The sequence below is a fragment of the Chelonoidis abingdonii genome, chromosome 7, assembly GCF_003597395.2.
Source record: "Chelonoidis abingdonii isolate Lonesome George chromosome 7, CheloAbing_2.0, whole genome shotgun sequence".
NCBI classification, from domain to species: Eukaryota; Metazoa; Chordata; order Testudines; family Testudinidae; genus Chelonoidis; species Chelonoidis abingdonii.
The window spans coordinates 109,917,971-109,933,662 of record NC_133775.1 but is presented as its reverse complement, the minus strand read 5'-3'; the positions used below and the strand labels follow the sequence as shown (position 1 = coordinate 109,933,662).

At 46.8% G+C, this 15,692-nt stretch overlaps 1 protein-coding gene across 1 annotated transcript; it reads left to right on the top strand.

The window, feature by feature from the left end:
- The first annotated feature begins 544 nt into the window (after positions 1–544).
- LOC116836704 (ovomucoid-like) lies at positions 545–7,404 on the top strand. Its single transcript, XM_075068301.1, has 6 exons — positions 545–661; positions 1,013–1,076; positions 1,939–2,060; positions 4,201–4,249; positions 5,903–5,954; positions 6,675–7,404. The coding sequence occupies exons 1-5, from the start codon at positions 657–659 to the stop codon at positions 5,906–5,908; spliced, it is 246 nt and encodes an 81-aa protein (XP_074924402.1). The 5' UTR covers positions 545–656; the 3' UTR covers positions 5,909–5,954; positions 6,675–7,404.
- The last annotated feature ends 8,288 nt before the right edge of the window (positions 7,405–15,692 follow it).

Genomic DNA, 15,692 nt, shown 5'->3' with positions numbered 1-15,692 from the left:
TTTTCTTTTTTGCCATCTGGAGGGTGCTGTCTCAGATGAGACAGATATCAAAGTCCTTATTCCTTGTAGGTAGGGACCACCAATGATCATCAGAGGTCAGTATTGAAAGCACCCAGCAGTTTCTTCTGCGGTAAATGATATGCAAAACAATCCCGACATGGGATGTCAGCAAAGATGAAACCTGATACATTCAGCACTAATTGTACAGGCTTTTGCTACTCTAATAAAGGAATAACTTTGTTAGCAGGTAGCAGAAGTAGACTGTTATCTTCTTATGTGAATCGGACCCTGAGAGAGACCTAACACACTGAAACGTGGTCTCAATAAAGATCAGAGGAGCTGTGGAGTGTGTGTTTGAGGTATTCAACATTGTACCCTAGTTGTTCTATGCTACTGAGGAGTGTAGTTTAAATGAAGATGCTATGATTTGAATCCTTCTGGGAGGATAGGTCTCAAGTTCTGTTAAATTGCAAAAAACATCTAACTGGATAAGGATGCAAGAAACATCAGATATTATTTCACTCTCTTTTTAGGTGGACTGCAGGCGAATTCTGCACGGAGTAAAAGGTGAAGCAATTCTCTGCAGAAATTCCTGGGAACCCATTTGTGGCACTGACGGAAAAACATACAGCAACAGATGTGTCTTGTGTTCGGAGATGATGTGAGTATGAGCAATGGCTTCCAATACCTTGCCTTTCTCCTTTCACAAGTGTAACCAAGTAGTCCTATTTCTCTCCTGGCTAGTGGTGCGTGGTCCTTGGTGCCTTGCCATGAAACAAACAGAGCAGAAGAGGCAAGAGCGGAAGATTAAAACGATGACAGTCAATTAAGATGCAACAAGGGTTCATGGCCCCTCCTGTCCCAGCAAATTGTGATTTTAAAAGTCCTCATAGACTTGGAAGCCCCAGCCCAGTGCGGTGAATGTGCCAAGGACTCACCCAAGCTATGCTGCCAGGAGATGGGGGTGGCAGTGTAACTGTGTGTCATTCCGTACCCTTTTTCCCTTCTGCAGGAGAACTGGAAACCGCATTACAGTACGGTCTGAGGGGGAATGTGCCAACGCTGCTCCAGTAAAGGTGAGGCTGCATTTCATATACAACACCAGGGAGCGTTCAGTGCTTCTCGTTGTCACTGACAGAAGATAGTATTATTCTGGTTGCGGTGGGGCCTCACGGCCCCAAGCAGGGATCAGTGTGGCTGTATGAGGGGCTGTACAGACATGAAGACGAAGGGTAGTCCCTGCCCCTGAAAGGAGAGGTAATATAAAACAACAGCATGTGGACGGTAACGAGTAGTCACTGGTGCCCCGCTGAGACCGCAAACACAATCTTCATCTCTGCCCCATCCTGGGTAGCTCAGAACTTCTCCCGCAGCTGCTGACTCTTCGTCCAACAGGCCCAGACTGGCTTTGGCTAGCTAGATTCCCTTCAGGCCATTTTATCCACAAAGGGCCCAGTTGTGACTCGTGTTTAGAACTGGACTGCAGACCCCTCCTTCCTATACTGTCTAAGGTCTACACTACAGGGGAAATTCGATCTAAGCTACTCAATTTGAGTTACGTGAATAGTGCAACTCAAGCTGGCGTAGCTTAGAGCTACTTATCGCGGGGTCCACACTACACAGTGTCACTCTCCCATCGACTCCTCTTCTCGATCCAGTGGGGTACAGGAGTCGATGGGAGAGTGATCTGCAGTCGATTTAGCAGGTCTCTGCCAATGCACCAATCTCCGTGTGTCAATCCCCCAGTAAGTGTAGACAAGCCCAGTCTTCCACCCCAAGAGAGAAAACCAGACATATTCTTCTTCAGGCTGAATATTTACATGGACATCTCCCAGACCTGACACCTGCTGGCTTTCCTTCCATTCTCAAACCCACAAAGATAGCAGGGCAGGAGCATGTGACCACTCACCGCCGTATTCTGTTGTGTCATATCAACAGGCCAACTGCAGTCAGTACCCCCAAACCAAAGGGAGAATACTGTGCACTCGGACCTCCCAGATGGTGTGTGGAACAGACGGTGTGACACATAGCGGCGAGTGTATGCTGTGCGACCGAATCCTGTGAGTACACTAATATCCTCTTTGAAGCATTTACTCCTCTGGGTAAGGCTGCTCTTCCTGCCTTTTTATAATAATATAGCTCTTATATAGTGCTCTTCTCATAGCTGGATCTCAAAGTGATAGTCTCCCCATTTTATAGATTGGGAAAATGAGGAACAGTGAGGCTAAATGACTTCCCCAATGTCACACAGGAGATAAGTGGCAGATCCAGGAATAGAATCCTGATCCCCTGACTCCTGGACAGCTGGATGACCCGTACCTCCCTTGTGACTTTAGTAGAGTCATTTGAGTTGAGAGGAAGCCAGCTGGGTAGATAATGAAAAAATGATTCCTTGGGTAATTCATGTGAAAATTGTTGAATAAGCGACTCATCAAATGTTCTTCAGAGCTGCTCTAGAAAGGGAGCTCTAATGAGTCAGGTAATCCCGCAAGCTGCATGGTGGCAAGAGAAGAGTTAATTTTCCTGCCTTCTTTCATAGATCCATTCAGTGCAGGTGATCTCAGTTTTCCTTCACTGCCAAACTCGCTATTTCTGTGTTCAGTAACGAGCAGCTAAGCATGTGGGATTGATGCCATTTAGTGGCAGCTGCCCTGAGTGGAAGTTGGTTGGCTTGAGCGCTTTCCCCAGCAGTGACCTTGGCATTTGTATGGTCTTGAACCCTATGGAAAGTGGATTTTTCATCCCATGGGACATGTTGATGTTATAGTTTCTGCTCTGACTTGGAGCAGCTATTGAAACAGTTCCCCAAATGAGAACTTCTGGGAACGGCACTGTTTGAACGCTTGGGCAGGCCATGCTGCAGGGCCTACATAGGCACTGTCCCGACTGCTCAGTCTGAGAGCGCCTCTCCTAGGGAACTGTGCCAGATTTACTGAAAATACAAATACGCTGGCTCTCCTTTTCCCTCACCCCTCCAGTGCCAGATCCCCAAATGTGAATGAATTACACTGCACAACATGCCCCTGTGAAATCTGGGAGCACAATTATTCCTCTGTTTGCACAGACAGAGCAGCAACGTGGCCATGGTCATTCCGGGGCTGCAGCTGAGCAGAGAACAGACTCCCAAGTCCATATGTTAATGGGAGTTAGGCACCTAAATGCCTTTGAGGATCCAGGCACCAGTCTTGTGTATTAATCACATGACTGGCTTCCCTTTCTTTTTAATTCCTTGAAAGTGGAACGTTCCGACAAGTGCTCCTCAGAAGCAAAGAGCTGTGGACTCAGCAGAGTCAGGGGCATGTTATGCCGAGGGGCGCAACACCTGTAGGAAAAGAGGGACATCTTAAAATCTCCTTTCAGTCGTATGCATGGAGTCTCCAGGGCAGAAGAGACCAGAAGTGAGATTAGATTGACCAGGAGCAGCTGAAGGGAAGAGAGCAGAGCCCTTCGGTGAATCATAGTGTGTTGTGGCTGGCTTAGTTTATTTTAACTGACTCATCACAGCAAACAAATGTCCCCAAATAGAGGAATCTCCCATGTATTGAAAATCAGATCAGCCTCCTATGACCTTGTCTTGTTACAAACGTACCTAGGAGAGTTAAAATGAAACCATGGGAAAAGTACATTAGCTCTTGCAACCACAGGAAAAGTTGGCACAGTGAGCACTTGGTTCTCTTTGCTCACCTTGGTGCTATTCACTGTGCTCTGTGGCACATGACTAGCGCCTTTATATAACCTCAATTTCTTGGAAACCCTCTTATGGCCTCTCTTATTTCCTAATTGGGAGCCAACAAATATGAATGATTTGGGTCAGGGTCTCAGCAGTGCATGACAACTACTGCAATTGATCAAAGCTTGCAGCGTAAGGAACCCTTCCTTCTTCGGAAGCGAAAATAGGGATTTAACATTTGCTACTAAAATGTAGGGGAAAGTTGCTAATGGTACCTTCCAGTATCAGAGAAGGTGTCAGAAGCCACGGTGAAGGGCCCAATGGATGTACAGAGATGTATAGATAGAGAGAATGAATCCTTCTCAGGTTGGGGAGAGATCAGACATTGTCCCAAGGAAATTGTAATAAATCCCATCTGCCGTAGTCTGAAATTAGCTAATGTGGTGGTGACTTCTGGAGAGATGTGACTCCCTAGAGGAAAGTGAGCATTCATCTTGTCTAATCTCTTCTTCTGACTTTTATTTCCCCAGGAAAACGAGATCTGAGATTGGTATAAAGCATATAGGAGCGTGCACTCAGGTTTGTCCAGCTCTTTTACTTATTAATTAAAGTGAGGCCAGATGCAAGAACAGTGCAGATTCTCTGGGTCAAGGGGCATCGTTTTGTTCTGTGTTTGTACAGCACCTGGCACGATTCCAACCTAGTGCATGACTAGGGTCTGTAGGCACTACCGCTGTGCGGATAATTCACATTGGCAACATACCAATGATAAGGTGTGTGTCTGCCAGACATGCCAAACCTGCGAAAAAAATGCAGAAATTGAGCTTGTTTTTGGAGTAAGTGGTTTGTGAGTTGTTTGTTGGCTAGGTTTTAGCTTGTAGCTTGTGTTTCTTTTTTTTTTTTTGATCAACTCCTGGCAAGCAGGGGCAAAAGGGTAAGTGGAGGAGAGAGTCAAGGGTGCACGGCGGGCCCACCACAGTCCCAGACTGCACGCTGGGGGATCTAGTCACATAGTGTTGGGGTTCTTAGGGACTGGTTTGTTTTGAAAGAGGATTAGCTGGATTTTTGGCTTATTGTGAAAGTCAGAGAGCTAATTTACCACATGAAAGTTGGCAACTGTGGTGTCTATCTGCTGCTATGGCCCTAAAACTACAGGGAGAGAGACAGGAAAGAATTAGAGACAGAGCAAAGAAATGGGATTTAGATCTGGATTAAATTTAGGCTGGGGTTCAAACTGTTTTGGGGTTTTATACTACCACTCATCACCATAGTATCTGGGTGCTTTCCACGTAAAATCAATAGAGATGGAGAAGACCCTAGTGGACTTCAAGGAGGCTCTGGAACATCTCCCTTTTCGATGTCAAAACTCTGCTTGGATTAGGGTGTTTTGAGGGGAAGGTGGTCGGCAGAGATTTGGGAATAAAAGGGGGTTCAGAATGCGAGTGTCACTTATTGTGGAAAGGCTTTCTGAGAGAGCAAGGTTTTGCAACATTTCTAAATGGCCAGACCCTGGAGTCACCTGATCTCTTCTGAAGATTGTTGCACAAGCAAATACGCCAAATGGAGAATGCTTTGTGCCTAGCTCTCACATGCTTCACGCTGGGTTTTGTGCTCTGCCTTGTCCCAGATAAGCACATCTCTGGGTTCTTGGAGACAATGGTGCTGTAATCCCACGTGGATTAATAAATTGTTACAGCCCATCTCACTCCTACTACTGAAAACTCCAGGATTCTTTCTCTTGTCCTAAGGCATTCACTGCTTAAAAACCACACTCATGATGCTCCACATTCCCAGGTTTTCTTTCTTAACCCTTTTCTTACATGATGGAAGTGTTTACAGGGCAGCACCCAGATATTCTTAGCTCTCGTACAAAGCTGTTAGCTTTGTCGAGTCAATTTTCCCAACCAAAGACAGACAGACACACAGTGTAGGAAAAATGGGAAGACAGAAGTGAAAAGAAGACTTAGGTGCTCCAGTTGTAAGTGAGTAAAAATGGTTGTTAGCTTCAGGCTAAAGTTGTGGGTACTTCCTCTAGCTGGCAGATTGCCAGTTTTCTTGACCCTGTTTTTGTAACCCACAATGTTGTTTCAATGTACAACACCAAGTGCACATTGTTAACACACAACAAACGAATGCACAAATCATAAGCCCACATGGTTATCTAACATAACAGGGCTCATTCGCTCAGGTGGTCAGTTAGGCTCACCTCTTGCTCTGTGTATCTCTTCCCAGAAGTAAAGGAGTTCAGACCACCAGCAAGTACCAAAGCAGAAGCATGACAAAGGTACAGACAAAGATGCTCATCTCCTGCTGCTATGACGAGGAGCCATAAAAGCACCTAGATAGATATGTCCAGATTCATAGACACGTACATTTTTAAGCCAGAAGGGACCTTGGCAATAATATAGGCTGCAGAACACAAACCACCGAATTTCACCCAGGGATTCTGCAGAAAGCCCAGATCTTTGCTTTGTTCATAATGGGCAGAGCACAGCACCAGAACAAGGGTTTGCAGTCCAAATCCTGCATGGTCTCTGGAGCTTGGCTGAAAGACTCTGCAGGGAGCCTTGCCCTCCCCTCTGCACCCAAAGAGAGGGGCCCTATGATGTTTCTTTGGGGGTGGTGATGGGATTTAAACGGGGACGAAGGGAATCCCTCCCCAATACAGGTAACCAGGGCAGCTTGCGGCTGGGCCTGTGAGAGTGGCCAGGTGTGCATGGGTACTGGGGAGAAGTGAACCCCCCGAACCAAACCATCCCAGCACCTGTAGCCACAGTGCAAGCCTTCTCAGTCCGAGCTGCCCTGGGGAAGGGAGCCGCAGGCTACCTGCTTTGTGGAGCATGTGTTGCTTCCTGGCCCCTCACAAGGCAGGGCCGTGCCTTCGGGGCTAGATTCCCCGAGGAGTGCAGAGAGTTGGGCACTGTTTGGTTTTTCAAGGTCTCTTCAGAGAGGTTTTGCCCTCCGGAACGATGACACTATGCACCCTGTCTCCCTCTCTCTCCAGGGCAAGTCATGGAAGAATTGATGTTAAGCATGAAGGAAGTTGCTCTAATCCTCAGTGCTGCAAAACCTGCCTTCATCCTTCTCCTACACTCTCGGGGGGACAGTCCTGCACTGGCTCAGGTGTAGGGAGATGGCATTAGATAGCCCAGTCAGTCTTTTCCCAGCTCTAGCTCCTCTGATTCTGTGGTCCCTCCGGGGAGTCCCATTCTCTGCTCTCCTCACGTCACTATATCTCACTGTGCTGCTTCAATAAAGTAAACTCAGCAGAAACCTGTTACTTTTCTCCACCAGGCCTCCTTTGAGGGACTTGTTTAATCAGCACTTGAGCTGTACCCTCTACAGAAGTAGCAGATTAGGTTAGTGGATAGACCCCTCTCTGGATGGGTAGCTGGCCCTAGCTTTGCCCCTAGATGTTACTCTGGTGGTTCACATGAAGAGTCCAGGTGGGAATAAATACACACCTGGGACTCCCAGTTACTGTAAGTAACCTGTGATAATGACATGCCAAAAGAGAGGAAGCATGCTCTAATGGTTACAGCATGGGACTGGGAGTCAGGGGCTCTGGGCTCTGCACACATTCGTTGCGCAGCCTTTGGTAAGCGACTTTGCCCCTCTGTGACCCTGTTTCCAATATCTGCAAAAAGGAGATTAATAAAATAGTTCCCTACCTCACAGGGCTGTTGTGAGGTTTCCCTGGTTTGTGTTTGTAAAGCGCTTTGAGATCTGCCAGTGACTGGCCACTATAAAACACAGCGTGTTAGTCTTAGGATGAGGATGATTCTTTTATTGTTGCTGTAGCAATCTTTTGTCAGAATCAATCTGGACTGCTCCCCCACTCCTCCCTGCAGTCTTTCCTCTGGCCATTGTGGGAGCTTCTATTCTCGTCCAGGGTTTGAGAGGCCCTGATTTGGGATGGAATTCAGAAGCGTGAAGAGCACTAGCAAGCAGACAGCTGCTAGCTTCGCTGCAGTGTTGCAGGCTGGCCCAGGGTGCCTTTGGATCTCCTCTTTGGGGGCAGCCAGGCTGAAATGTGTTGCACTAGGTAGGGCCATTGCAACCATCCAACGTTTCTGGCTGTGGTCAAGGTGTAAAGGGAAGAAGTGATGCAAAGGCACATGGGGAATGACTTCAAGCACTTCATCCTAAGACCAGTAATAGAGAAATGAAGAGGTGCAGGCAAAGAAAGGGGAGGCTTGAAATGACATTTTAAGAGGGGCGGGACGACACCTTAGGCTGGCCCAGTACAGTGTCCTGTTTTCCCTTTGGGAAAATACGGTTACCCTAGGGAAATCCCTTCCTGACCCTGTAGCTGGGCTGGCTGAAGCTGTGAAGCATGAGCTTTAAAGAACATAAGATATAAAGTGGAAGTGAGCCCTGGGCCTGTTGAGCTCTGCCCCCCATGTTTACAAGCAACCCAGGCATACAAATGCACTCATCAATTTGTCCAGTTCTCTTAAAACTAATTAGCTTGTTTGTCCCCACAACTCCCTTTGGGCAGCTGCCCCAGAACCTCATCTCTCTGATGATTACAAACCTTCTTCTAATTTCCAACCTGAATTTGTTCAGGGCCAGTTCATGTCCATTTGTTCTTGCGCCAGCATTGTCCTTTAGCTTACATCGCACTTCACCCTCCGTGGTGTTTACGCTCCTGCTGTATTTATCAGGAGCAATCAGATCCCCTCTCAGCCTTCTCTTTGCTAGACCAAACAAGCCACGCTCTTCCAGTCTCCTCTCAGAAGACAGGCCCTCGATTTCCCTGATCACCCTAGTAGCTCTTCTCTGCACCTGTTCCTGTTTAAATTCATCTTTCTTGAACATGGGTGATCAGAACTGCACACAGTATTACAGATGAGGTCTCACCTATGTCTTGTACAATGGCATTCATATTTCGCTGGCTCTTTTGGAAATGTCTTGCCTGATACATACTAGGATCACATTTTCCTTTTTCCCAGCCATATTACATTGGTGGAGTATAGTCATCCTGTGATTGGCCAGTACCCCCAGGTCTTTCTCCTCCTCTGTTGTTTTGAACTGATAAGTCCCCAGCTTGAAACAGAAATTTTTACCATTAGATCCTAAGTGTATGATCTTCCACTTTGTACTATTGAATTCCATCCCATTTCTGTTACTCCAGCCTTCAAGGTCATCCAGATCTTCCTGTGTAATGTTCTGATACCTCTTTGTATTGACGATGCCTGCCAACTTTGTTTCATCAGCCAGTTTCATTAGCACACACCTACTGTGTGTGCCAAGGTCATTAATAAAAATATTGAATCAGATTGGTCCCAAACTGATCCTTGAGGAACTCCACTAGTAACCTCCTTCCAGTCTGATAATTCACCTTTCAGCACAACCCGTTGTCTTCTCCCCTTTAGCCAGTTCCTTATCCACTTTATATTGCTTGTACTAATCTCCATTTTCCTTAACTAAACTAATAATTTCCGACGTCGTACCATGTAAAATGGTTTACTGAAGTCCAAGTACATTAGAAATACTGCACTTCCCTTATCTAAAAAAAAACAGTTACGTTCTCCAAGAAGGAAATCAGGTCAGTCTGGCATGATCTTTGGTAAACCCATGTTGTATTACATCCCTTTTACCATCTGCCTCTACACACTTCATTATTCTTTCCTCTCCAACTGGCTCTTTAACTTTGCATATGACTGGAGTCAGACTAACCGATCTGTAATTGCCTGGATCATTTTTTCCTCTTTCTTAAATACAGGAACAATGTTAGTGAGTCTCCTGTCATATGGGCTTAGCCCTGAATAGGTAGATTTATTACTGGACTAGCAATCTCACGTGCCAGTTCTTTCAGCATTCTGGGACGGACGGTATCTGGTTCTTGTGATGTGAATGCATTAAGCTCTTTATGTTTTCCTTCTACCTCAGGGTATGTCTACACTACAGGATTATTCCGATTTTACATAAACCAGTTTTGTAAAACAGATTGTATAAAGTCGAGTGCACGCAGCCACACAAAGCACAATAATTCGGTGGTGTGCGTCCATGTACCGAGGCTAGCGTCGATTTCTGGAACATTGCACTGTGGGTAGCTATAAAAAAAAACAAAACGAAAAAAAAAAACAAAAAAAAAAAAAAAAAAAAATTAAAAAAACTAAAAACATAAAAAAACACAAAAAAAACCAAAAAAAAAAAAACCAAAGAGAAAAGTAAGAACACAACAGAAGAAAAAAAAAAAAGAAACATAAACAAAAATAACAAAATAAAAAAAAACAAAAAAATAAAAAACAAAACAGAGAAGAAAAAACGATAAAAAAACAAATTGCGATCGAGATGACGTTATCGTCATTCTGTACATCGGCATGCCCATTGTAAACTGGCAAATGGATGGCCGCTTATCAGATCATTCTTTACATCGCTGCTGTCAGTGGTGCTCCTGCTGACCTTCGCTGAGGTCGGCTGGGGGCACAAGACACAAATGGAATGACCCCTGGGTCTTACCCTCCTATGTTGTATCTAAAAATAGAGTCCAGTTCCTGCCTAGAATATGGGCATGTGTACTAGGAACCTAGGTTATCAGAGAACCAGAGCACAGCGCTTCCGGTGTCAGATCTCGCCAGAAAAGTGATGAGCTGCAGCCTATTCAGGGGGACTCCTGCAACTACCCCACCCGTGCTTCCCTCCTCCCGCCAACCCTTCTGGCTACCGTTACAACATCCCCCCATTTGGTGTGATGAAAGTAATAAAGTGCAGATAAGAAACACTGACTTTTAGTTGAGTTAAAATCGAGGGGAGGCAGCCTCCAGCTGCATTGATAAGTCCAGCAGAAATTAAATGGGTGGGGGGAGAGGACCCCTGCTATGATAGTCCCGGCTGACAGCAATATTTCTTTAGACATGAACAGGGGGAGGGGTGATGGAACTCATCCCCCCGTTGCTATGATGAAGATGTACCAGCCCTTCTGTACCATTTACCAGGAATAACCTTGGAGTCTTCCTATTCTTTACCCAGCGCCCCCCGGCAGACCTACACTGGGCCACCAGGAGCACTCATGGGTGATTGATGAGACGGCTACCAGTCACGCACTGTACCATCTGCCACCGGGGAAGGGAAGGGAGGGATGCTGCTGGTCCGGCCCCAGCACCGCAGTCTACCAGGCAGCAGGAGTAGACATACGGTGACATTGAAAAAGTCAAGAAACGAGTTTTTTCCCTGTTTTTTTCACGGAGGGGGGAGGCGGATAAATTGACTGGGATATATCCGACCATGCGGACAATTTGTTTGACCCTCAGGCATGGGAGCCAGCCAAGAATGCAAATATTTGGCAGACTGCTGGGACTGTGGGCATTAGCTGGAGTCCTCACGGTACCCCCTCCCTCCTTCCATGAGGGCCATTTGATTCTTTGGCTTTCCGGACGCTTGTCAATAGCACTTGTAGCTGTGGCATCGCTCCATCAGAGCCTGGAGATTTTTTTCAAATGCTTTTGGCATTCGTCTTCGGAATGAGCTCTGATAGAACAATTTGTCTCCCGTATACAGCTCAATCAGATCCGTATCTCCCGTACGCGTCCATGCTGAGCTCTTTTTGGATTTGGGACTGCATCGCCACCCGTGCTGATCAGAGTTCCACGTTGGGCAAACAGGAAAGGCAATTCAAAAGTTCACGGGGCTTTTTCTGTTTACCTGGCCAGTGCATCCGAGTTCAGATTGCTTTCCAGAGCAGTCACACTGGTGCACTGTGGGATACCGCCCGGAGGCCAATACTGTCGATTTGCGGCCACACTAACTAATCTGATATGGTAATACTGATTTCAGTCCTACTCCTCTTGTCGGGGAGAAGTACAGAAACCGGTTTAAAGAGCCCTTTATATCGATATAAAGGGCCTCATTGTGTGGATGGGTGCAGCGTTAAATCAGTTTAAAGCTGCTAAAATCGGCATAAACGCGTAGTGTAGACCTGCTGTCCTGCCTCCATGCACAGGTTCCAGATTCTCATCCTCACTGAAAACCAAGGCAAAATATTCATTTAGTTTTGCGGCCAGACCCAGATTATCTTCAATCTCCTTCCCACTTCCCAGCCACACTGCAGAGCAGCCTAACTTCATCCTTCCTTATTCTCTTTTTATTTATATAACCAAAAAACCCCCTAATTATTTATTGTCATTTCCCTGGCAAGAGCTAATCCAGCTTGACTTTTAGCACTTCTCCCTTTATTCCTACGTTTGCTAACCTCCAGGATGTCACTTTCTTGGCTGATCAGCCCCTTTTTCCATTCTCTATACGCTCTCTGCTTACTCCTAATAACCTTTTTGAGGCAGTGATTCATCCCGCTGGGTCTGGAGCCTTTCCCTGCATGTTTTTTTCCCCCTTGCCTCGGTTGTAAATTTCAAATCACTTTTGGATTGTTGATCTGCTAGAAGAAAGGGGCTCTTGGAAACTTTATTGCTGAGGTCTGTAGAAACCAACTAGAAACACTGTGCTGTAGTGAAAGTCAGCCAAAGGCTACAGAAATGTCCCGTGCTTCGTATCAGTCAGGCAAGATTATTTACAGACCAAGGCAGAGTTAAACTATAGCAAGTCAGCACATTCTGCCAAGATAGCTTGCGAATAAATTGCAATGAAGTTGTATAAACAAAGGGAGTATTTGCATTAGGAGGCGGCTATACAGGAAAGTCCAGCAGGCACCTGGCCAGTACAGATAACTCAGAACATGGCTCACCAGCCATAGACTTGAGTTATCAAGGTCTTATTCCTTGATCTCTACCATGCCTAGAGGCCTGGCCCATGTAACACACCCCGTGCCAAAGGAGCCTGAGAAACTGGAACAGTAACCATGCTAAACTACCCCGAGTGACTTGGGTCACTCTCTGGTAAACCTCACTGTGCAGGGCAGAAGGGAAGGGAATAGCTGTGGTCTCAGAGAAATCCCTTCATCCCTAAACAGGTCAGTTGCACCCTAGAGCTTGTTGAGAAGAGGTAGCTCTTCTCTTCCAGTGGATTGATGGATGGGCTCCCTCCTCCATCCTCCCCGCAGGCCATACCTCCACACAATGATTACTGCCATGTCGAGAGCATCAGGGTGTCACAGGGTGGCTGGCTCTTTAAGGGGAGTTGGGCTTAGCGACCTCCCAGCTGAGACTGAGCAGTGAGGGATCAGGGGTGATAAAATCCAGCAAGTGGCCCAGATGGGGTGGAGAGAGCTACAGGAAGCAGGCTGGCTCCTGTGGCAGGCGAACTCCCAGGCAAGTGTCTGGAGCAGGCCTGGGAGAAGAGCTGCCAGGAAGGTTCTGGATCAGCAGGTGTGTGGGAATCAGTGATCCCTCAGTGCTTAAGGTGTCCGCAAGGGCTGCACTTCACTCTGTGTCCACTTCCTGCTAATGGTGATAACACCACTGTGATGCTGTGCCGGGGAAGCTCAGTCATTAAAGGCACAGCCCCCTATACCACCATGGGCAAAGAGCTGACTTTTAGGCAAGTGGCTTGTACAGAGAAAACCTTCAGAGAAAGGTTGGCCTCTGCAGAAGACCCTGGTTTATGGGGAAGGGACGGTTGTTGTGCTGAATTTGTATTATTTGGAGGAAATAAAACTGAAGCCCTGAGAAACAGGGCCTGTACCAGACTCTGGGCATGGTACCAATCCCTCGTGGGCTGGGAGACAGGCCAGCAGCCAATAAGAGATTGGTGGCCTGTGATGCAGTAACTCCAGTATCATTATAGGTGAAAGCAGGGCCGGTGCTACCATTAAGGTGAACTAGGCAGTTGCCTAGGGTACCAAATTTGGGGGTGCCAAAAAACAGTGCCCCTAATTTTTTTTTTTTACAGCGGTTCATCCCCGAGTGCACGGTCTCTGTTTCACTTCTCCTGCCTCCCAGGCTTGCAGTGCCAATCAGCTGTTTGGCACTGCAAGCCTGGAAGGAGAATTACAGCAGGGGCGGCGTGCTCAGGGAGGATGCGGAGCAGAGGTTAGCTGGGATGGGGAGGTAATGCACGGCTCCCTGGGGGGGAGCTGCCACAGGGAGGGGAGCTGATGCAGGGCTGGGGGTGGGGGGCGCAAGGTGGAAGTTTTGCCTAGGGCGCGAAACTTCCTTGCACCAGCCCTGGGTGAAAGGAAAGGACTCAGCAGAACTGTGATATTGTAAGGTTACAGTCCAGCTTCTCTTACTTCTTTCTCTCATCTGTGGTTCCTGCATGTCCCCAGTCCCTGTGGGATCTAAGCATCTCCCAGATGCATGAAGTATGCACCTAGCAATATGTGTTCATCTCTTTTTCTCTGCAGAGAGCAGGGCCTGGGGGAGGGTTGATGGAAGTAGAACTTGGTTATTCCCTTTGCTCTAAAGGCCAAAGGGCTTGAGGGTCAGCATTTTTTATTGGGTACAATCAACACTGTACTGATTTCAGAAGAAAATGGAATCCCTGCCTGAAGGAACTTGCAGCCTAGAGTAAGGGAGAAGGTTTGCCAGAGATACTGCTATTGGTGTTAATCATTCAGTAGTTCTTGGGCTGTTATTGCTGCTGTGTGGGTGTTTTGTTTGCTCAAGTATCTTCTATGGAAAATATATGGTACAATAAGTTACAAAAATAATGCAACTCATTCACCTTGCATAGACTAAGGTCATTTCACCTTTCAAGTGGCTGCATATGTTCTTTGCATGTCTCTCTACCTGCAATCCCCCAGGAACCACATGGAAGTAAGACACAGAATCCCTTGAATTTATTTAATCGAGCAGAATTATAATAACTACAACCATCCCGTGCATGGCACTGGTATTACACGCTCTGTTCTCTGGAACCAAGGTGTCATCATTCTTCTCAATGAACTGCAAAGAGCCCAGATTGGTCTCTCTTCCTTGGAGTTACAATCCAAGACAAGGCATTCTGCTGAATTTACTGTATTGTCAAAACAAAGAGTCACCAAAGCAATGAAGGGCCTTTGGAGCACAAGAAGAGAGGAGAATGTATACCAACATGAGGATCTACACAGGAAATTGCTAGTGGAAAATAAGTGCAAAGACTGGTTTTCCACACTCACTATGATAATGAGCAATTTCCTCTTGTATTGTCTCAAATACATAAATAAATCTGCTCCAGCCATACCTGCCTCCTTTTGTGTATGCATCCCAGGTGAAAGAGTGAAGTAGGACAGACACAGAATCCTTCTGCTGCTCCTCTGAGCTGGGTGGCTTTCACCCTGCATGACCATCGGGGGCAATCAAGATAGTGAATTTTTAAGTCAGAAGTGGGAGACTTTGCTCCCTTCACAAGTAGCAGGATGCAGTGCTAGCAATTACTGTGCCAGGCCCAATGGCCCAACCCAGACTCCACTGGCATTTAGTGCAGATGTGCTAGAAGAAAGGGGCTCCTGAAATTTGAACTCTAAGGTCTGTAAAGACAATGGAGCAACCTAAACGAATTGAGGTCAGACAAAATTGTGAAATTCAGGCAAGGTCTACAGCAACGTCACGTGAACCTTATCAGAGAGGAGAGGTTATTCACCAAGACATGGTCAAACAGTGTCCAGTGGTGCTCTGCCAGGTGTTCTGGAGATGAATTGCAATGAAGTTCTGTAAACAAAGGGTGATATTAGCTTTAGGACACCGCTATCAGGGAAAGCACAGTGGGTGCGCACCCCCTACAAACTGTCCAGAGGGGCACACAGGGTGGATTTCCCAAGGTGACTGCCAGTGGGCCTGGGGCCTTTAAGACACACCAAGTTAAACTAGCGCAGGAGACTGAGTCACTCTCTGACACACTGTCATATCCTAACATGATCAGGAAGGGCTACACTGTGGTGCCAGCTGCCCCATCCTAGAGACCCATGATCCTAGAATGAGAATTACCTAGGTAGGAATACGGCAGGAAACAGACTAAGACAGAACATCGACTGAGGGCAGACCTTAGCCTCTAGTGTGTGTAGGGTGTTACATTTTGTGATGATGTGGTTCTGGCGGGACCCAACTGAGAGTGCCAAATCAGGACCAATTGCTCAAACAGGGCAGTCACAGCCCAAGGCTGGGGTTTTTCCACCTCTAAGGCAAACCAAACCAGCCAGACAAAA